This window comes from Triturus cristatus, chromosome 6, assembly GCF_964204655.1.
Source record: "Triturus cristatus chromosome 6, aTriCri1.1, whole genome shotgun sequence".
NCBI classification, from domain to species: domain Eukaryota; kingdom Metazoa; phylum Chordata; class Amphibia; order Caudata; family Salamandridae; genus Triturus; species Triturus cristatus.
The window spans coordinates 1,118,340,001-1,118,363,115 of record NC_140589.1 but is presented as its reverse complement, the minus strand read 5'-3'; the positions used below and the strand labels follow the sequence as shown (position 1 = coordinate 1,118,363,115).

Here is a 23,115-nt window from a genome sequence, read left to right as displayed (position 1 = left end):
AGATGCTGACACCAAGATTTTTGAAAAGTTGGAATGTGATGTATAGATGTGTTTTGTTGTCGAACCCCTGCCTATCAAAGTATAGCTCCTTGACCGGGATTGGGAGTGCCTGTGACAACCAGTTGCTGCCAACTCACCTCAGAAGTAGGACATAAAGCATCATGAGAGGAAGAAAGGGTGGACTTCTCCTGTCCGAGGTAGAAGTGGACATTTTAGATGATATCATGCATCCAATTTCCCCTCTCTTTGTCCTGAGGTGACGCTCTTCCCTGTTCCTCAGCCTCTAATATAACATTTTCTGACCAATCCCACAGTCCTTGATGGAATAAGTATCAGGAAGACAATCCACACAGTCACTGTGGTCATTATTCCTAGACATCTTACCGCCACAAGCTAGTAATTTAGCAAAAAGCATCAGCAAAGTGGTCAAACGCAACAGTTAGGTAAAACTGCCAGGGAAAGTCAGGGAAAACTAACTTTGTTCTCAAAAGAAGAGTAAAAGGAAAGATAATACCCCTAGACATTGAATGACGACAACCCCACCACATGCAAAAATATGGTTTAAGTAGCCAAAACATGTTTTTGTTAAAGCAGGATTGTGTTCAGAATCTTCCCCACTAAGTGGGAAAAAAATAACTGTCTAACTGACACTTTGCTAGGCATGATAGGCTAGTGCAGTCCTTCCAAGCCCCTTAAGGAGCAAGATGTAATTCCTACAGTGTTTATGGTGTGAACTGGTGTGAACTGAAGCCCTATTTTCTCAAGGGACATTTTTCTGGAGAGGTGTTCATAGCAAATTGTACAGTTTTGCTTGCATTTTTGGCTAACTGGAAAAACTGTAAATGTTGTCTTTTTAGGGAATGCCTTCTGTCCATTTAGTTTAGAAAACATTAAAAAAATAAAAGTTTTCCAGGTTCTCGCACAAGCATTAACAATCTACTTCAGTGGTTCTTAACCTGTGGCCCGGGGCCCCCTGGGGGTCCGCGTAGTATATTCAGGGGGTCCAATGACTGCTTAAAAATATTAAATATGATAAACAGACTAAAAACATACTACTGACGTTGGGAAGCCGGTTTGTTATCTCACTTCCTTGTTGTTTTGTAACTGAGATAATCCTTGGGGGCTTCCCTCTTCTTCCCTTGACCTATGGTGCAGTCTTTCTCAGTAGGAGCAGTCAAGTCATCTGAAGGAATCAATTGATTTTCATTTTGTAACATTCATTTTCACTCTTCTAGCAGGTAATTGCAAATTCCTTGCCCTGTGAAATTAAACTATAAACTAAATGGATTGAGGCATTTACAACATAAATGTAATCTTTGTAGCTTATTTTTGCTTCCAGACAGAGCTCTTTTCTGCACTGAAGCACTGACACTGAAAGATCTTGGAGCAGAGATATTTGACTATCATAGTGTTGGAAAATACACCTGCGCCTGGCCATGTGTGGTAATGTGATGTTAACTTGTCTTTTTGGGGGGGAAAGGACAACAGGAATAAGTCCTTTTGAGTGGTCTAAAAACCACAAACCGTGTACTATAATAAACCCACCAAGGGTAAATGAGTACAGTCATGGTGAATTCTGTGTGGGGGGGGGGGGGGGGGGGGGGGGGGGCTGATGAATAAAGGAAGAAAAAGTGATATGTTATTTAAAAAAAAAAAAAAAGGTAACATATGAACAACGCAAAGCCGTCAAAGAGGTTGAGATCAAGGTGGATGATAATTTAAGAATTAGACTACCTGCAATGTCAACTGAAAGTCCAAAGTTTAGCAAAGGGTTCAAACTAATCAAAGTGTTTTGCAATGCTGTGAAACTGGATAATGAGCGAATATGGAATCTCAACAGTGTGGTTGTACAGAATTCTTCATGATATAATCTTGCAATTTTGTGGATAGATGTTTTATTGGGGGGGAGGTGTGTGGTAATGTGATGTAAACTAGTGTAATCATAGCTTGTGTATATCCCATTAAGTTAAGCACGTTTATATTTGAGAGATTAGAATTCTACTGTGCTGTTAAGTCTAACGGAAGTTAGAATGCGGAAAAAGGCAGGAAGCTGTGAAGGCTGGAGCTGTGTATGCTGTATGCTGCTGTGCTACGCTGGAGTTTCTTCTATTCAATTAAGTATTCTACTATTTTCACCATATCTACGTGTTCCCGTATTCTTAGTCAACAGAATTTCACACCATGTGAACGATACTATCCTTGAGAAAAAAACTCTGATGTTGGCCACAATATCTTTAGAAAGTCTGGGCACTCGCTGAGCCATGTGGAAACCTATGTGAAACTCAGGAATTTCTTTTAAGGTGCCTCTAAAAATGTCAAAGAATGCATATATCTAAGAATCCTCAGTTTCTTCCTTAAAGTGGTCTATGATTTTAAGTGTGCTACCACTGTGTGTAGGCATTGATCCAGAGCCTTATTCACTTTCAGCTGCCCCAGTGCGCTTCAAGACAATAAGTTGCGGGCTGATTATAAGATTTCAGTTCTGAAATATCTTTTCTCAAGTCTGATGACAGTGCTTAAATTGTTTGTAAGAGTTTTTTCAATGTTATGTTTTAATTTAAGAGTGACAGAACTGAAATGTTGATCATGGTTTTTTTCTGTTTAAAAATATTTTATCTTGGGAAAGGCATATAACTGAGGACACTATTGATTTGCTAGTTCTTAAGATGACGGGGTGTTATCGTATGTTGCAACATACTCGTAACATATCAGTTTATCATAGTAATTTGTGTATTATATTGTGTTAATGTTTCCTCTTGAGACATAAGGATGTCTCAGGCGTCATTGAAGCCTAAGGAGGAGCAGGGATTCTGCCACCTACTCCTGTGCTGTTTCATGGTTGTCTCTCAGTGTCCCAGAGGGTGTCTGATGGCAAGTGTGTGAACAGCGTGCGTAGGGGTTTGATGGTGGGTGTTTCAAGGTGGTTGCATTGTGTCATATAATGAGGTTTGTCATGCTGGACATGATTGGCAGGTCATTAAGTTGCCAGAGCCTCTGCTGCACTCAAATTCTCAGATCTAGCATCTACACCCTGTGCCTTCTAATGTGCTCCACTGCACAGCCCTACTAGTACTTCTGTCAACAAAAAGGAGTATTGTTCACCTAATGTTATTCTAAACATCTGGACAGGTGAGTGGGTATGTGATGGTGGGCATGTGGGTGTTGCATGGTGGGTGTATAGACGTGTGAGTATTTGATGGTGTTTTAAGTGTGTGCACACGCAGGCACTGGGTGTGTGTGTGGGAAGGGGACTTCCGGTAGGTGGGGTTCTTTGATGAGGATTGTATGGGTATCTGAGGAAGTCCATGTTTATATATGATGGCAAGTGTGTGTAGGCATCTGATGGTGTGTGTAAAGATTGTTTTATTTGAACTCTTTTGTTGTCGGAGATCAGAGATTAAAAATAAATAAAAGGACTACCTGCAGAGCAGCGTTTACAGCTCCTTTTCTCACCGCCTTGTACAATGGCTAAGTAGGGGCATTGACCCCATGTAATTCCCCCACCTTCTCTAAGGAAGAGGTTGTAGTTTTTTTAAACCGAATTTTGACCCGTTTCGACCGAGGGTGGAAATAGTATAGCCACCCGCTTTTCCAAGGCCAGTGGGTGTATATATTCCATATACCAGGTTTCTCTACCGAGTAGCTTGTGAGCTACTGGTAGCCCTCCAGCTACATGTGAGTACATTGCATGTGTGCAGACCACCCTACTAAAGTAGAAGCTGTTGCTTGGTTGAGTTAATATATGTATCCCAAAATTGAAAAGTATTTATTCGAGACAGAAATGTGTGTATTTTCAGAACTTATAGGCTTAGCTGATGTTTGGAAACAAATGGCTGGATTTCCAAAATATATTTAATACTGATATTTGAGTGATAAATCATGAGGTGTTGATGGTAAATTACTATAATTATTACCTTGGTGCAAGGGGCCTTGCAGCTTTGGCTGTCATGTATTATCCTGATGAGTTCCAAATTGATAAAAATCATTTTCACATTACTTCTGGCAACCTTGCCGATGCACTGAAGGAATCGCTGCTGGCAATACTGCATGGTGTGGCCACTAATGTAGTCTTGTCTGACATGCTTTCTATTACCACACTAATATTATTAGTAGCTCATTATGATTTTCATTGAAAATATTAAAAACGTTTGGAGACTCCTGCCATATGCCTTGCATAAAACAGGTTCAACAATCGCTGCCCCCCATGGGAATGCCTTCTACTTTGACATGGCCGTTTGCAGATGTCCATGTTTGTAAAACCATTTCCAAATGGAAAACAAAGCAGATCCTGCCTTTGTGAATTAGTTTGTACTTGCCTGCAGGCTGCAGGCAGGGGTGACTTTCACGTGGAAAGTTCTCTGTAATTCAAACACTGAGTTTAACAGGTAATGATCAATGATGTATGTTGAATGCTATAAAGGCAGAACAAAGTTGCTATTTAACCAGGCTACACAAGTAGAAATGGCAAAGCGCAGAATAAATCTGAGATTGGGATTGAAACAGAAAAAATACATATTAGAAATAATCCACTTGGAATAACAACAAGAGTAATGAGCTAAAGGAGGGATTAATTTTTTTAAATAGTTAAGAATGTGATTTGGGAAATAGAAAAGACATATAAAGCAATGCTCCCCAGGAACCAGACGAAGACACAGAAAACAGGGAAATCTGCTGCAGAAGTTTAGTCTTCAGTTACAATGACAGTACCCCCAAAAGAGGAAATTAATTAAAATTGATTTAAAGGGGTGTACTTTTACACAGTAATATTGACCATGAGATATCAGGTAAAATCAATGATGTAAGGGTAAAAATAAAGTGATTAGAACTTTTTAATAACTCCAATTTTTTTTTTAAATACATAAGAAAAATGTGATGCAATGCATAAAAATGGTAAACCCATGGAACACAAATAAAGTAACGAGTGGAAGGACTTAGATTACCTTACTCTTTGAGAAATGTTACAAAAAAGGAAGCTGTCTCATAATATAATATAGGTTAACACGACAGGCTTTATAACAAGGTAACAAGAGGCTTTTTAAAAAGACAAGGACAGTTCCCTTTAAGGGTATATCTATCGAGCTAGTATTGTGTCAGAAGGCGAACTATTAAAGATAAAATAAATAGCTGGAGTTGGACTAAGGGCCTGAATATGATGGGGGTTTGATGACCTGTTGAGAATGGAACCCCCGACTAGCTGTTGGCGGTCCCGCTATAGGGATTATGATTCGACCGCCTTCAAGGCGGTCGCAATGTGTATGTTTTGTATTGCGGCATGTGCTGCAGGCTGCAAGCACGTGCCACAGTACAAAAAAATACAAATTTTGCATATCCTTGCAGTATGTGGCAGACACCATGCGGTGCCTGCCATATGGTGCAGGGATATGTTGGGGGGCACCATAGGTGCCCCAGAACTCACGGCTGAAAGCAAGGAGGGCCCACTAGGGACCCCCAAAGTCCCTTTCCACCTGCCTTTTCATGGTGGGTTAACCGACATTGCAATCCCTACTGTAGGGATTCAAGTCCTTCCGATCCGTCGGATGCGTGGCGGTCAGTCTCTCCAACTGCCAACCATCTGCCTGCCATTGTAATGCAGTGGGTGGACCTCCACGGTCCGACGGCGGTGGGACAGCCGCTGACGGTGGCAGGTCCACTGCCACCATAATCAGGCCCCTAAGTTTCCAAACCTTTAACTTGCAAGTGCACCATTCACATCTCAAGAAATTCATATGTATCGGCTACATGCACAGTAAGGTTCATCAATATTTAAAAGTGGCTGGGAATATAGTAAGGCCGTACCAAAGTATAAAAGTATAAACAACATTAGCAGAGAAAATAGCTGAGTCAGGAAGGTACTGAAAGCACATCTACAAATTTTTATTTCTAGTCAAAAATGTAGGGACAGTTGTGCCAGAACCAAAACAGAATTTGGGAGGTATTAAAATTGGACTAGCAGAACCTAAATTCACTTAAAAGGGTAATACAACTTGAACAGATGCACAACTTTAGTACTTTGATTAACCTACCAACCCCCAATTAATTAAAGACAAATGTGGTTATTTAGAGCTTGGTAACCCACACTCTGTTCTACCAGGACAGGGGAAGCACATACTCCACTGCCCTGGTCCACATACAGTCGACCTTATTTAGAGATCACTGCCTGCCTGGTCTTTACCACTATGTCAGTCCCTCTGGTTGTAATGAAAGTTTGCTGAACGGATGCAGTTCATGTGGCTACTCTGCAAACTCTTTTGTTTAAAAAACAAAAAAAAGAAACCTCATAGAACAAGTGTTGGTTTTGTGAAACAATAAAATGAATAGCGCAGACACCCTGTGAGTTTTCTCCTGTGGTGTTGGTGGGGTAGTATTTCTTTTATTTTCCTGTTCTGGAACCCAGGCTTTTCCTGGTGGTCCGGAACAAAACAAAAGAAAATCCGCCCTAAATAGGGCGGACAGCCTGAGGTAACAAACACCTACAGATCGAAATCGCTGGTGTAACATTTCTGCCAGTGGGGCCAGCAAGGGTACCATCAGCGGAAATATGATGCTCCGCCCAGGTGGGCCATCAGTTTGGTGGACAGCGTGCTCCTCCACATTAATGGTGGAGTGCTCTCTGCCCACCAAACTCTAAATGAGGCAAATAGCCTGTACAGATCATATATCCAGAACCTTCACTGAAGAACAGTACATGTAGTATTCCTTCTGAGATTACTGTGAATATCATGGAGACTACAAAAAAACCTTCGGCAAAAACATGGGCCCCAAGAGAGTTAACAAAGTTATGAGTGTTCACGGTGTGTGGGTGTTAATGCTGCACCCCTACAGTTAAAGATAACAGGTTTCCCATTATTTCCAGGGTAGTGTAATTAAGAGGGATTCTTAGTTAAGCTGAGAAATTAGGACCTCCGCGAGGAGTCTGTAATTCCGGGATCGATCCCCTCTCCGACAGTGAATTTGATATATTTAATACTTTACCTGGTGTAAATGTCTGATGTCTGGATCCGCTCTCTGTCTCATCCATTTTTGCCATGCCAACTGTCCACATCATAGCCGCTAGAATGAAAGATAATAACGTAAAGTTCAATTTACATCAAAGAAGGTAGGATTATAGCTGTTCATAATTTAATGAGGAAGAGTAGTTGTGGAGCATGGCTACTGATGAATAGATAAAAAAAAAAATCAGGTTTTGGTTTAGACTTTAAATGTTCATATGAACTTTTGAATTTCCCTTCACCATTACTCATTACTTTATTTTATATGACATTTGCTCCTGCAGACCTTAGCATATAAAATGCTAACGTTTTTACTTCAGATCGACTAGAGCAGCAAAAATAAAAGTGAGTGTCGGTTTACCCATGTGTCCAGAAGCTTTGGACGTGGAGAACAACATGAAGATGAGTGCCTAGTGTGAGAGAAGGGGTTGACGTTAGGGAGGAAAAGTGGTGGGCATGCTTTTGGCAAGTTGTTATTCTGGGCTGAGTTTTGCATCAGTGCTCAAGGGAACTTCCTTACGGTGGCTGCAGGTGGATTGATCTGTTCGTTTTTTAGCTAGCTACCTTTAAGGTATTGGCCATCTCAGCGATTTATTGCTTCCCCTTTTCGTGACGCTTTGAAAAATCCGACAACTATCTGAGTAAGTAGTCTCTTATGAGGCGTGATAAAGTGTTGTTATGTTTTTCAGATTGAATTAAACTTAAAGCTTTTTCCAGGAGGGACTTTCTGCTCTTTGAATACCATTTGCATTCTAGAGAATGTGTGCAATGTTTTCAATTGATTTCCAAGTTCAAAGGCATTCTGGGTGTTAGGGCATGTGCTATCTTTGACTTCCTTCATGCAAGTCCAACTGGTTGAATCTTGCTAGAGCAAAAATTCTGTGATAGTTCCTGTCTTGCAGGGTGGCAAGATATGGTTGCTGTTGTGGATGTAGCTCGCACATCTTGATCCACAGGATGCTTTTAATCATATTCACATTCTCTTACCATTCTTGGTAGTTCAGTCTCAGTCACTTTTGAGTATGCGAGGTGCTTTATATGGTTGTATAACAGACATGCATGGCCAAAACACCTGTGCCTCTATAACACTGCCCGAACAATGAACGCGTCAACGTATTCCTTACCACGCATGCCTTTACCACACAATTTCATGGTAAAGACATGACTGGTAAAGGGATATATGTGGTAAAGATCACACCCCAGTCCCCCCCTCACCCTGAACCGTGTAAAAAACCACGACCCCCAAGCACTAAACCACAACCCAGAGCCCTAAAAACAACCCGACCCCCACCTTGAGCCCTAAAAACAATTCAGACCACCCCCAAGCCCTAAAAACAATCCTGAACCCTCACCCCAGCCCTAAAAATGACCCGATCCCCAAAAACTACCAGACCGCCTCAGAGCACTAAAAACAATCAAACCCCCCCCCCCCCCGAGTCCTAAAAACAACCCTGAGCCCTAAAAACAACCCAACCCCCCGCACGAGCCCTACAACCTAACCCGACCCATCAAAAGCCCTGATAACTACTCCCCACCCCTTCGACCTACCCCCCCAAACCCCGGTCCCAGCCCTTCTTAGCAGACCTCGTCCCGGAGCTCCCTCTCCGGATCCTTCCTCTTCCTGTGCCCGCCCATCCGCCTATCTAGACCACGCACTGCCTTAACCGCGCATATGCGTGATTAAGGCAGATGTGGTTTCGCTTGCAGGGAAACGGCATGCGTGGCTCAGCCCACATTGTAAAGGCTGTTTCCTGTGCTATTCTTTGCTCTGCACAGTGTCAGCTTCACTCAAAGAGGGTGGTGGTCTAGGTTCAGAATTCTGAATCAGACAGGGAGTAGTTAAGCAAAATTGTATCTTCTTCAAGTAAACAGATATGGGAGATCGGTACAACACATATTGGGCATATAGAGACAAAGGCTGTTAGGCTAAGCTGTTGACACACACAAGTGACTCACTTTGCAAATGTACCCAGTGTTTTCTATTTTAACAAGATGTTATCTCTCCCCTAAAAAGATTCTGTGATCACTTTTACCAACCCAGAAAAGCCTGTGTCTGAAAAGATTTTCAACTAAAGACCTCTACAGGGAGGTTCACAAACATTTCCTGAATCATCTGTAAGTGCAAAACGGTGCTGTGTAATAGGATATTCTAGTACATCCTCCTAAATGATTTTCTTTGATCAGCCAAGGTGATAGCTTGGCCAAGCAAGGGCATCTGTAAATCAAGAACAGAATAAGTTGAGCTAAATCAATTACAGTTCCTAGAAATAGCTATCAAGATCGAGTAAGGAAGTCACCACAGCTATCCACCAGCATTACAGGCAACGGCCAAAATAGCTCCATCACACACCATCTGGTCCAGTGCTTTGGCTTGTATGGATGGGCAAGAATAGTAGTGCGATTTGAGACAGGCCTGCTTAGTTGTGTTCTGAAAACACTGTAGTCTCATTTTGTGTCCCAAGCTAACAGAAAAAAGAGGTTTGCCTGGGTGTGGTTTTAGGCTTGATCTGATTTAAGGATGTTTGATTACAGATCTTCTGCCTTTAAAATCCTTCAGGAGCCTGAGAGAGGTTCCAAGTGCATCCCCCTGCTGAAATGTATTCCCTCTTATTGAAACGTCCATTGTTGGATCTGGCCATTTTTGCAGGGTTATCCCCAAACATTTTGCCTTCTTCTGCCTATTTTTTCTAACCGGTTTTGTTGGTTTTAGGACTCTAGGCACTTTACCACTGCTAACCAGTGCTAAAGCACATATGCTCTCTGTCTAAAATGTACTGGTGATTAGTTTATCCATGATTGGAGATATTTGATTTACTAATACGCCCCATGTAAAGTGCACCAGGTGTGCCCAGGGCATGTAAATCAAATGCTACTGGTGGGCCTGCAGCACTGATTGTACCACCCACACAAATAGCCTTGCAAACATATCCCAGACCTGCCACTGAAGTGTCTAAGAGTGCAGTTTTAAACTGCCATTTCGACCTGGCAAATTCATCCACTTGCAGGCCCAAACCTTCCCTTTTAATACATCTAAGGTACCCCTAAGGGAGATCTAAGGCAGCAGCATGGGCAGGGTGCAGAGTATGTAAAAGGTAGGGCATCTACAGGTGTGTATTACATGTCCTAGCAGTGAAATACTGCTAATTTCGGTTTTCACTATTGCAAGGTCTATCTCTCCCATAGGGTAACATGGGGATTGCCTTGAAATATCTTTTAAGTGTTATTTCCCATTGAGAGCACATAGAGATTTGAAGTTTGGGGTATCTGAACTCTCAATTTAAAAATACATCTTTTGGTGAAGTTAGTTTTTAAATTGCGTGTTTGCAAATGCCACTTTTAGAAAGTAAAACACACAAGATGATGGACTGAATGTTGCACATTGGCAAAACATTCACCCCAGTCACAGATCTGGGTTTAATCCATCGTTATTTTGCTCACCACGCCACCCCTGTTCGGACATGGGCATATGCAAATCAGTCTTGACCCTGTGCCTCATGGGAACAGTCCAGCCCGAACTGCCAAGCCATGTTTTCCCTGGACCGGAATCAAGCATCCTAGGACCGGTTTCAGGGTTTCACCCCTCTTCAGCCAGGATAGCTTGACTTCAGTGGCGAAGTGAGTACGGGACCCACGTCTGGGCATAACCTTCCCACATAGGGCGAACAGCAAAACACACAAGATGATGGATGGAATGTTGCACATTGGCAAAACATTCACCCCCAGTCACAGATCTGGGTTTAATCCATCGTTATTTTGCTCACCACGCCACCCCAGTTCAGACATGGCCATATGCAAATCAGTCTTGACCCTGTGCCTCATGGGAACAGTCCAGCCCGAACTGCCAAGCCATGTCTGCCCTGGACCGGAATCAAGCATCCTAGGACCGGTTTCATCACCCCGAGTGGGACGGGTATGCTGAGACGTGAGTCCCGTGCTCTCCATGCCACTGGAATCAAGCTATCCTGGCTGAAGAGGGGTTAAACCCTCAAACCGGTCCTAGGATGTTTGTTTCCAGTCCAGGGAGGACATAGCTTGTCAGTTTGGGCTGGACTGTTCCCATTGGGCACAGGGTCAAGACTGATTTGCATATAGCTGGGTCCAAACTGGAAAGGCATGGTGAGCAAAAAAACGATGGATTTAGGCCCAGATCTCTGTACTGGGGTGAATGTATGACATTGTTCTGCATTCTGTCCATCAATAGTTCTTTTTTACTTTTAGAAAGTAGACATTTTCTTGCTTAAACTCAAAAAAGGTTTGGGAGGTACCCTAGTACTTGGAAAAGGGATGGGTATAGATACTGAAACAAACACAAAGTTCCCTTCTCCTTCTACTCTGAGAGCATGAGGATTAAATCCTCTAATTAGATTGGTTAGTTTGATTAAACACAGAAATACACTACAATCTAATAAGACAAATTTTACCAGGTTGGTAAATTTACAGACAAATATATAAAATCATACATCAAATAATGAATTTCCAATTAAACATATAAATTCCAAGGAATGTACTATCAATTATATTTTATTCAAAAAATCATGTTTTATACGATTAATATTGACAAAGTTAAAAAACATTAAAATCATACACTCCTCACGTTTTTAAAAAGAAAAACAATATGTGCAAGGAATACATGAAGAACAACTGTTGACGCAGTGTTTTGGTGCTAAGGTGGATCGTCACCTTCTTCAGGACAAAAGTTCAATATTTAAAAATCTTTATCAATCACACTTAGATAGGACCATTTACAAATAAATGTTATACTGTCAGGTCCATCTTGAATCAAAATATTAATCTCAAAATAAAATCTGGTTTATTAAATCCACTCACTTTTTCTTCTTTAGGGGTGATGGTTCCAGTTAATTTAAATTCTGGTCCAGAATTTCTTCAAGTTTGGAGCTATAAAGCATGCGTCTGTCTTGCTGACCTGCCAACTCGAGTTGTTTTGATTCAAGATGGACCTGACAGCATAAAAGTTAATTGCGAACAATTGTCCTGAAGAAGGGGACGATCCACCTTAGCACTGAAACGCCACGTCGACAGTTGTTCTTCATGTATTCATTGCACATATTGTTTTTCTTTTTAAAAATGTGAGGAGTGTATGATTTTAATGTTTTTTAACTGTCAATATTAATCGTATAAAACATGATTTTTTGAATAAAATATAATTGATAGTACATTCCTTGGATTTTACATGTTTAATTGGAAATTCATTATTTGATGTATGATTTTATATATTTGTCTGTAAATTTAGCAACCTGGTAAAATTTGTCTTATTAGATTGTAGTGTATGGCCGTGTTTAATCAAACTAACCAATCTAATGAGAGGATTTAATCCTCATGCTCTCAGAGTAGAAGGAGAAGGGAACTTTGTGTTTGTTTCAGCATTTTCTTGTTTAACCACTCTGTGCCTCTGCCTGTCTGTAGAATACACATCTGGGTTGGCGGACAATTGGGCTCTTGTGCATTTACTCTAGGAAGTCATACAAAGGGAGAGGAGGTATGTCTTGCATATCCTGATTGGCCATCACAAGGCTGATGGCCTTCCTGAGCGATAGTGGTGAGAGGAGTTGTCACTGATACCTGACTAGGGCTGTGCCTGTACTCACACAAATCTGTCTCCACCCCCTGTAGCATGTCTGGAGCCAGGTCAGGAAAAGGCAGATCTTGTGCACTACAAAGACTTTCCTTTTAAGTGTTCCTATGACAAAGGTATAAAGGGGTATACGTACTGGACCTCTGATACTAATCAGAACAGTTCTGGACTGAGGTCATTCTGACAGGAGGAACAGCTGGATACTGTAGGAGGGACTGCAGCTGCTTTGTTGTGCTGTCCTGCTGCTTGCTACTTCTGTCCTGAGAGTGAAAGGACTGGATTTTGCTTTCTGTATCCTGCTTCCAAGGTTCTCCAAGGGCTTGAGTTGAGCTTGCCTCCTGTTAAGAAGTCTCAGGGCCGTCAAAGACTTCACCTGCCTGGGCTATTCTGCTGAGAGTCCTGACTTGCCAAGTGGTGCCAAATCCAGTTCCTGGGCCCTTGGAAGTGAAATCTGCTGATCCTAAGGATAAAATCCACTCATCGACTCCAAGGGCCTGTTTTATTTACGTACTGCTGTAAAAGATCAACACAACGCCGCTGCCTGCCCCGAAGCGCGGTTCCCGCTTGACGCAGCGACCACGGCTTTCACCACAGGCCCCAGCTTGCCATCACAGCGCGTCAGAAAAATCACTGCAGCGTGTGTTTCAAGCACGATGTCACCAATGTCTGTGGCACCAGCTCCAACTCCGACGCAGCCCCTGCTTCGTGGCTGTGGAATCGACGCAGCACCTGTTTTGCCGTTAATGCATTGACGCAGCACGTCTGGATTTTCGACGCATCATCCATGGGTGCTGATTCTTCATCCACACTGCATCATAGTAAGGAACAGAGGCCATGTGTCCAGAAACCGACGCATCAACTCCCCTGCCATTAAGGAACAAATGCATCACCTCCCCTGAAAGCAAGGAAACGACGCATCACCTTCCCTGCCGGTAAGGAACCAAAACATCACCTCCCCTGTGTAGTAAGGGACGGACACAATGCTTTGCTTTTCTGGCACCTCACCTCGCCTTACCCTGCCTCGTCTTTCAATTTTGACACATCTCAGGCACTTTGTGCTAAGAAATGCATCGATTGTTTTCTATAGACTAAAAACTTGCTTAATCTTTTAAAAGTGACATTTTGATTTGTGGAAGTTGGATTTTTGTTGTTTTGATCTTGTTCTATTTCGATAAATAGTGGTTATTTTTCTAAACTGGTGTGGATTCCTTTTGTAGTGTTATAACTGTGTTACTCTGTGTGTGTGAGTGTGTGTACAAATACTTTAAGCATTCCCTGTGAGATAAGTCTGAATGCTCATGCCAAGCTACCAAGGGGGTGAGCAAGGGTTATCTTAACTGTGTGACTCCCTTACCCTGACTAGAGTGAGGGTCCCTACTTGGACAGGGTGCTAACCACTGCCAACTAGAGACCCCATTTCTAACATTCACCTTTAACATGTTGGATGGTTTTGGGAAGGGAAGGTCCCCTTACTAGTAAACAGGTTGTTACCCCCGTCCCGATGCCCAACTGCATGTAAAACTGGTATCCTGAGGTGGGCAGACCCAGCCCTGAAGCGAGATGGCAGCTTGGTGAGCGAGCTCCTCGCATACGCCCACCTATCCTTCAAAAAAACATCCTCTCAACACTGGTCTACAGCACCTTCAACTGGCATGGTCGTGAGAAGCGGAAGCGGGACCTCTGTGGGACTGATTCTGGTTCCAAAAGACACTGGCAAACCATATATTGGCGGGTGGCGATTTGTGGGCCCGGATCAAGAAAGTGAAAGTGAAGCCGGGGAACCCTGTGTGCAAACACACCAAGACGTAGAGCACGCAGCGCGGCCGCGGGAGGTGGAGCGACCCGCTGCGACCGCATCTCTACTGAATCGAAAGCTGGAGGCAGAGAAGCTGGGGGAGCTGGGGCCAGACACTGCCCTCACGGTGCGAGGAGCGCGGCGGAACACCTGCGGAGGACCCGCTGTGGGTGAGAGACCGGTGAGCGCTGCCACATTCCCGCCCGGCCCCGGTCCTCGGGGCTTGCTTCTGCCGGCCTAGCGCGCCTCTGTGGGATGGGAGAGGATCACGAGTGTCCCCGGCACCTGGCGCTGACTCCTGCACTACAACCACACACGAAGGAGGAGGGGGTCTGGCGGTGCGGTCCTGAGGCGGATCGGGAGTGGAGGCTCTGCTACAGGGCACAGCTCGTTTGGCCTGATTACTCTTGAACCAGTGCTCTGCATGAAGGTGAGAGTGGTCCCTGGGGGAAATGAAGACCTGGGAAAGGGTGCAGATTACTCCCCCTAAGCTGGCAGTGCACTGCAGATGCCCAACACCAATAGAGGACTGATTGGCTACACCTTGCCCATTCACCAGCGCCACGGATGGTGAAGATCACCCCCCCCCCCTATTGCTAGTCTGCTGGGAGCCCACGTATAACGAGATACACGTGCGAGAGGCCAGAGGTGTGCGTACAGACGGACAGTGGTGGGCAGCTGGAGGGGCTGGGTGCTATACCTATTGTGATCATAGGGCTTGGACCAAGAGGCGGGTGCGCACTTGCCACCCAGAATACAGTCCAATCAGCATTCAGATATTAAACAGACGGGCATGGGCTAGTGTGGTGCTAACACTGCCCCTATGGTACAAACGAATCCAGTATCTGCACCAGTGTCCACAAGCTATACTTCGCTACACCACTGTGTCCACTGTGAGGGATTGGGTCTCAAACGCCTCTCATGGTATAAACGATCCTCCCGATACGTGCCGGACAGAGAAGGCAAACCCAGGACGCCACTGCCCCAGAGTCGTTGTGACCACCGCGGTATTACGGGACAGCTTCTAGCCTACACAATGGGTAAGACAGACCGTACCCAACCAAAAATCACCTTTGACCAAGCTAAGAAACACCAAGATCATAGTGCTGATGACCATTCGGTGGCGCAAACATCGGCAGGAGCCACAGGTGGAGTGACAAATTATGACATTCAAATTATGTTTGCCACAATACAGACCACACTGTCCAATATCGACGGGAAAATCGACTCTTTGACATACAGAGTTGATAGGATGTCGGAGCGCATGGATAAGCACACAGAAAGGCTGGATATGGCAGAAGACAGAATATCTGAAGCCGAAGATGGTCAAGCACAACTGGTCACGAAACAGACGAATATGGAGAAGCAGCTGGCGGCCATGGCAGCAAAGTCAGTGGACTTGGAGGCTAGGTCCTGCAGAAGCAACGTCCGTTTAATGGGGGTTGTGGAAACAACAAACACGGGCCGGATGGAACAATATGTGGAGCACCTGCTAATCTCCATGTTGGGTAGTGAAACGTTCTCGGAGGTCTTCATCGTAGAGAGGGCCCACAGATCGCTGGCGCCAAAACCTCCCGCCGGAGCTCGTCCAAGACCGATTATCGCGAAACTCCTAAATTACAGAGATAGAGATGCGGCGCTCCGAAAGGCCAGAGAACTCGGTAAGCTATCGCATGAAGGTATGGAGATATCCATATACCCGAACTTCACGTCATCAGTGCAGGAGGCGCGGAAAAAAATCACAGCAGCAAAACAGAAACTGAGAGACCTGAACGTTCCATATGCCATGTTATACCCGGCCAGACTCAAACTCACAGTGGAGGGCAGGACACGGATCTTTGCTGAACCATCGGAGGTTATGAAGTTTCTACAACAAAGGGGCAAATAGGGAGTGCTGAGAAGATCACTGAGGGGACAACGCGGGGAACAATCCACCACGTCCAATGTGGAATGAACATCAACTAGTGGTCGTGCGGCTGCTGAGGCGGTGGAACAGCTGTGTGCTGGGTGGGACCTCTCTCACCGAGCGCCGGACAGTGGCTACTAGTCTATGGGAGTCCTACGACCTGGTGGGTCAGATAAGTTGACCCTCTGCATTTATAGATTATGACTCTGTCTGTTGTTATACCCCTTATGATCCAATACAGGGCGGCTACACGGGCCTCCACTGGGGTGGACTATCGAACGGACACGCTAAGCACCATCGTGCAGTGTTGGGACTTCTGCTACTTCTGCTATAGGCGTTACCCATGTGGCCTAGCCACAAGAAACGGGAGGGCAGCTCCGGCCCCTACGTGTGTACCACACAAATTGTTAAGATTGTTTTTCCTTTAGGCTTCTTTCACTTGAGGGAACATGTTATCTGTAATTGTTGGGAATGTCTCCACTAGACAGGGGAAGGTGGAGTGGGTGGGGGCGGGGGGGAGGAAGGGGGTTACACAGAAAATTCTGACCAGCGGCATAGTGAAGGACAGGCACATGAGAGACACTTTAATCCACCACAGACACTTGCATCAGTTAGAAGGAGGAGAATCAGCGGATGGCTGATACCTTACAACAACACAGACCTCTGACACTCCTAACGTGGAATGTTAGGGGGCTGCACAAACCACAGAAATTCGCAAGGTACTGGCATATTTGGACAGACACAAAGTAGATGTTGCCTGCTTACAAGAGACTCGCCGAACGGAAGTACGGGATTCCCAAATAGGGGCTAAGTGGGCTATATACAGACTGTCATCGTCTTATTCATCCTATGCGAGGGGAGTTCTGATCTGGGTTAAACGCACTACACCTTTCACGCTCATCAAATCTGTGACGGATGACCAAGGGCGTTATGCTATGGTGCAGGGGTGCTTCGGGGGCACAGTACTAACTATTGTAAACGTTTATGGACCGAATACTGACGAGCCATCCTTTTATACACAAATCTGGATGAGACTGCGGGACTTCCAACCTAGCGCTATCCTATGTGGGGGAGACTTTAATACCTCCCTAGATCCCACACTAGATAGGTCAACTGGAACTGACAGATATGGTAAACAATCGACCAAAGTATTGAGGGATGGGATGGTGGACTGGGACATACTAGACATATGGCGACATAGATACCTGGACCGTACAGAGGTCAAGTGCTTCTCCTCATCCCACCTGACGTGGTCCAGACTTGATTACTGGCTGATATCTAGGGATGTAAGCACAAGGACCACTGCTATTGTACACTTACCTAAAACACTCTTGGACCATGCACCGGTTCGTATCACACTACAAATCCCGACACACACCCCAAGGCAATTCACGTGGAGACTAAGACCAACGGCACTACAGGACCAGGTATATAGGGAAGAACTACGCCAAGCCATTGTAGACTACTTCACTCTCAACACAGGTTCAGTGCAGAGCACCAGAACACTATGGGAGGTTTTCAAGGTCACTATAAGGGGTCACTGTATTAGCAAGCATGCTGGTATATTAAAAGATATTCAGGGACAATTAGAAAGAACAGAGGCAGAAATTACCATACTGGAACGTGAATTCGAAGACACAGGCGACGGAACGCTATTGGCCAACATTAGAACACAGATCGATAAATACAATGATTATGCAGACGACGAGATAAAGTATATCTCGCGAAAATTCACTGCTAGGAACTATGGAGAGGGAGGAAGACCTGGTAAAGCGTTATCATACAAAATTAGGCCCACTCACAATTCAACATACATTACACAGATCCAAGATGAGCAGCGTAAAACAGTCTATGACACACCAGTCATGCTAGAATGCTTTACCAAATACTACTCTAAACTATACACTGCCCAAGCTGAGTCCTCCACGACAGAAATATATGATTATCTAAATGAGGTGGCACTGGCATGGTTATCGGACACTCATCGTGAATACTTTTGTCACCATATCACCCGAGAGGAAATCGTAGAAGCCATTAATTCTCTCCCAAATAATAAAGCACCGGGGTTGGATGGACTCCCGGGTGAATTTTATAAAGAATACCGCGATCTGCTGATTCCACACTTTGCAGAAATGCTAGAAGAAGCTTATGATGAGGGCACACTCCCGACCTCACTAAGTGAGGCACTCCTAATAGCACTCCTGAAACCTGGAAAGGATCCCACCGAGTGCGAATCATACAGGCCTCTATCCCTGATAAATATAGACGCTAAGATATTAGCAAAAATAATAGCAAACAGAATACAACCGCTTATATGTGACCTAGTGCTACCAGACCAGGCAGGCTTCATGCCGACACGGTCCACCACCCACAATCTCCACACCATCTTTGCGCTATACCATCAACTAGACCCGGATATACCGGCGGCATTTTTAGACGCTGCTAAGGCATTCGACTCAGTGGAGTGGAACTTCATGTTTGCTACACTTCGGAAAATGGGGTTCCCAGAACCATTCCTGAAATGGATATCGTTACTGTATGCGACGCCCAAGGCTCGGATCAGAATAAACGGCTACACATCCAATCCAATAGAGGTAACACGTGGTACCAGGCAGGGCTGCCCGCTGTCACCAATGCTCTTTGCATTAATCCTGGAACCACTGGCCTGTATGATTCGTCAGAAACACTCAGCCTCGGCACTGCAATTTGGCTTACGCCCCATTGGTATATCGTTATACGCAGATGACATGGTTCTCTACACCACGCACCCAGACAGGCATTTAAACCCACTTATTAGACAATATATTAGATATGAGCAATATGCCGGACTCCAGATAAACTGGGATAAATCAGTCGTGATACCACTGACCGCGGCAACGGTGGCACCCCAGCTGGATTTCCCTTTAAAATGGCAGACGGACCCTATCAAATACTTAGGGGTTTGGATCCATCGTGACCCAGAGTTGGTCACTAGGGAGAACTACGGAACGGCACTGGTGCGATTAGAGATGCAAGTAGACAAATGGATAAAAATGCCTCTCTCAAAGGCGGACAGGATAGCCTTACAGAAAATGATTATACTACCCAGGTTTTTATATTTATTTTGGAATATACCAGTATGGTTAAATGCAGCCTTCTTTGCCAGACTACGCTCAATTCTACAGACACTCACATGGGCAGGGAAACGGGCCAGAACGAGTTGGAAGGTCTTAACTCAACCATATCACCTGGGAGGTTTTGGGGCACCGGATTTCCATTTATATTACCTCTGCGCACAAGCACAGCATGCCCACTATTGGACAAAACCAAACACATACATACCACATATCGCGGTGGAGGAGGACAGCGTTGCTCCCCTACCATTGACCGTGCTTATAGCCGACCCATTAAGCTACACACCGAGGGCTGGGATCCACGCTGCCCAGTGCACCTCAAGGGCGTGGTATGCATTGGCACACAGGGCACACAAACTGCCGGTGTATGCTCGAGCGCTACCTACGGCGTGACACCCCAAATTTACCGTAACATAAGAAAAGAATATGCACACACTACTGACGGAGATGGGACTGACTACTATGGGGCAATTATACCCCCATGGCTCCTTCATTCAGTGGACAGACCCCTCCTTTTGTGCTCACCAACTTCCCGTGAAGCAATTTGCATATTTACGACTACGGGCGGCTGTTCGTTCCTTATATACAACATTCCCAGATGAACCCCCACAGCTGAACACCCTACAAATATTGTTAACGGCCCCCAACCAGAAAAATCTGGTAACACGATTATACAATGCAGCCCAAGAGGAACAGGCCGCAAGACCTACTGCAGCATTAGGAAGGTGGGAGACTGCGCTGGGCGAGACGATAGACGAACAAGATTGGCATTATAGCTGTACACAACTTGCACTCCTCGCATCGAAATGCAACCTGCGCATCATCCATTTCAGATTCTTACACCAAATATATTACACGCCAGCTAAACTACACAGGCTAGGTCTAAGGGAGACAGATAATTGCCAGAGATACAATGCACTGGGCGCTGACTTTTTACATACTTCATGGTTCTGCCCGCAGCTACAGACATATTGGGCTGAGGTCACCACCACGCTGTCCTCAATGCTGTCAGAGTGGATTCCAAATACGCCCTTGGTGTGTATTCTGGGTGCCAAGAAGCTTAAACACGCTAAGCGCAGGAAATTCTTGGCGGTAGCTTTGCTGCTGGCAAAAAGACGCATAGCGATGAGATGGGGAAGCAAGAAACCCCCCAGACTCAAAGACTGGATCACGGACATGACATATTGTAAAACCACACTGGAGACCTATGCAGAAGACATCCCAAAAGCTTCGCGGCCCAGAGACTTCTGGGAGCCACTTGTCCAATATTTACAGATATATTCAGAGCCTGAACCACGACCTGACACATGAAGCACTTTGTTCATACGACAATATGCCTGGGATCCCACACATGTAACAGGGGATGTGAGTAACAGGAGGAGTAGAGAAAAGGGGTGTGCAGAGACACATGTAAGACGAGCCACTGCCTATCGCTGTAGATACTGCGACTGAAATAACTATGTGTACGATACAAGTTGAACTTTCAATGTGACATGTATTACTGAACAATGAGGTTTGAAGTGTATTGAATGCTCTGTAACTGCTGGTTAGATGAAAAAAAAAATAATAATAAAAAAAAACCTGGTATCCTGGCTTTTATTTGGCTATGGCGTCATGATAACCTAGAATTGTGTGTAAAGACCTGACTATGCGTGATCCCGGACCGGTCTTGTGACTGCAGTGGCGCACCAAGCATCCTATGCAATGCACTATTGTAATTGTCTTGTGTCCCTTCTGTAAAGAAGTGGTGGCAGCACACACTGTTTTGTGAAATCTATAGTGTAACTAGACTTTTTTCTCTGTGCCACTGCAAGCTGTCTACTAAGCCCTCTTGTTTAGAGTTTCACAGTGAACTCAGAGCGTTGCTCTGACATCCCATGGGTCTGCAACAACCCCAAACCTTTTCTGAAGGCTTACATAATGGACCCACATACCCTGTCGGGAAAATGTGTATAAAAGTGAGATCCATATCACCCCACATTTTTACAGTACCTGGTTCTTCATTATCAAAGAAAGGAATGCTCCTCAGAGTACTTGAAGGTTGGCTATTTGACCAGGGTTAGTATCTGCATTATTATCAGTCTTATCTCTCAGAGGTTAGGGAACTTCACCTGAAGTTTGTAACCAGTTAATAACCTCCCAAAATGGTCACACTGATCACAGCAGAGCCTCACAGGAGGAAAAGAGTTACAATGTATGAGGGTTTGAAAAGGTGTAAATTATTTGCCAGATGAAATATGTTCTGGATTGATGTGACCATTATCAGTAGTTATTAACCGGTTTATTCACTTTGTTGGCGTGGATGAATGAGGACAAGGATTTAGCAAAAAACTGTTATTTTGACACACTATCTGTGCTGGAATGATAATTCCATTTAACATTTAGGATAGAAATCCTTTAATTTGATATCCCCCTTGACAATGAGATGGAGAGCATTTTCCATTTTAATTATGAAGAACTTACTCTCCTGAAGACGCTGGTGGTCTTTAAGTGACAGTGATTCCACTGAAATATATGTTGACTACATAGTCAACCATAAAAAAAAAGATTTTGACAAGCTCTCGTCTCTGCATTGAGATTTGTTTTGCAAAACGGCATACAATAGGAACATGCATTAACTCTGGCAGCAACCTAGGAAGGGGGTTCTCCATTTAGCAGGCCTTCGAAATGATGACTGCCGATAAGAGACACCTCAAGCTGGAATGCGGGATCTTCATATCACCTTGAAGAGACAGTCATTGATCACTTGGATTTGGGACGCCCAATAGTAAAGTCTCGGGCCAGCCATTGCCATTTCCCGTTTGTAAGTGGCCTGCATGCTTTTGTGAAATGCGTTCTTTTTTTTATTTCCCCAGAGGAAGGCCCGTAAGACATGTAAACCATTTTTGAGGATTGAGGAGTGGTAATTTCTGCAGAACAAAAAACCGCCAGGGCAGAATCATAATTTTAAAGAGGGCTACGCGTCCAAGCACATTGAGATGCAGGCCGCTTACGAAGGAGGCAGAATTGGTGGACTTAGTAGAAAAGTTATTTTCATTGTCTGACCACTCAGTTGTATCCAGCGATGAGGCGTTGAGAAATGGGAAGATACAGATGAATCGGCAAAGGGATGAGCTGAGCGAACATAGCAGTACAGCCCCTGAGGACACGGGAAGGGACTCATCGGAGTGCAGCCCATAGACATTGTGTAAGAATAGAGGGCTGACAGAGGATTTTCGGCATCCAGTTAACTCTTTTTCACCTGAGCTAAATGTAGGGATTAGACCCCCTGATGAGATAGATAGGACAGATTCTTTGATACGGAGAACGACAGAACCAGTAGAAGATGTATCTTTGGTTCTCATATACCAAACGATAATGACGCACAGAGAGGAAACACGGGCAGAGAGCCAAAGGACAGAAAATGTCTGTCGCAAAATGCAAAATTCAGTACGACGCATTGCCAAAACATGTACAGAGTTTACTACAAGGATCACTGAGGCAGAAGCATGCATCTCATGTCTGGAGGATGAGCTGGCAGCACAAAAACCGCTGACAGATACCCTGCATGCAGGGAAGGATGACACGTTGTGGAAACTTACCGATTTAGAGAACAGGGCCTGGCGAAATAATTTGAGAGTCCTGCAAATTCCGGAGGGTCCGGAAGGTCAGGATCCACGTAAATTTATTATTGAACTGTTTACTCAGGCGTTCCCTGAACTAACCCAATGGGACTGGCA

At 44.6% G+C, this 23,115-nt stretch overlaps 1 protein-coding gene across 3 annotated transcripts in view; it reads right to left on the bottom strand.

Moving 5' to 3' along the window:
• The window catches only part of PSEN2 (presenilin 2), a 575,466-nt gene that overhangs the window by 143,970 nt on the left and 408,381 nt on the right, over window positions 1-23,115 (bottom strand). For all 3 annotated transcript variants that reach the window (XM_085611985.1, XM_085611987.1, XM_085611986.1), the window contains exon 8: window positions 6,973-7,050. In XM_085611985.1, coding sequence (XP_085468111.1) covers window positions 6,973-7,050 — 78 coding nt within the window. The remainder of the gene's footprint in view (window positions 1-6,972; window positions 7,051-23,115) is intronic.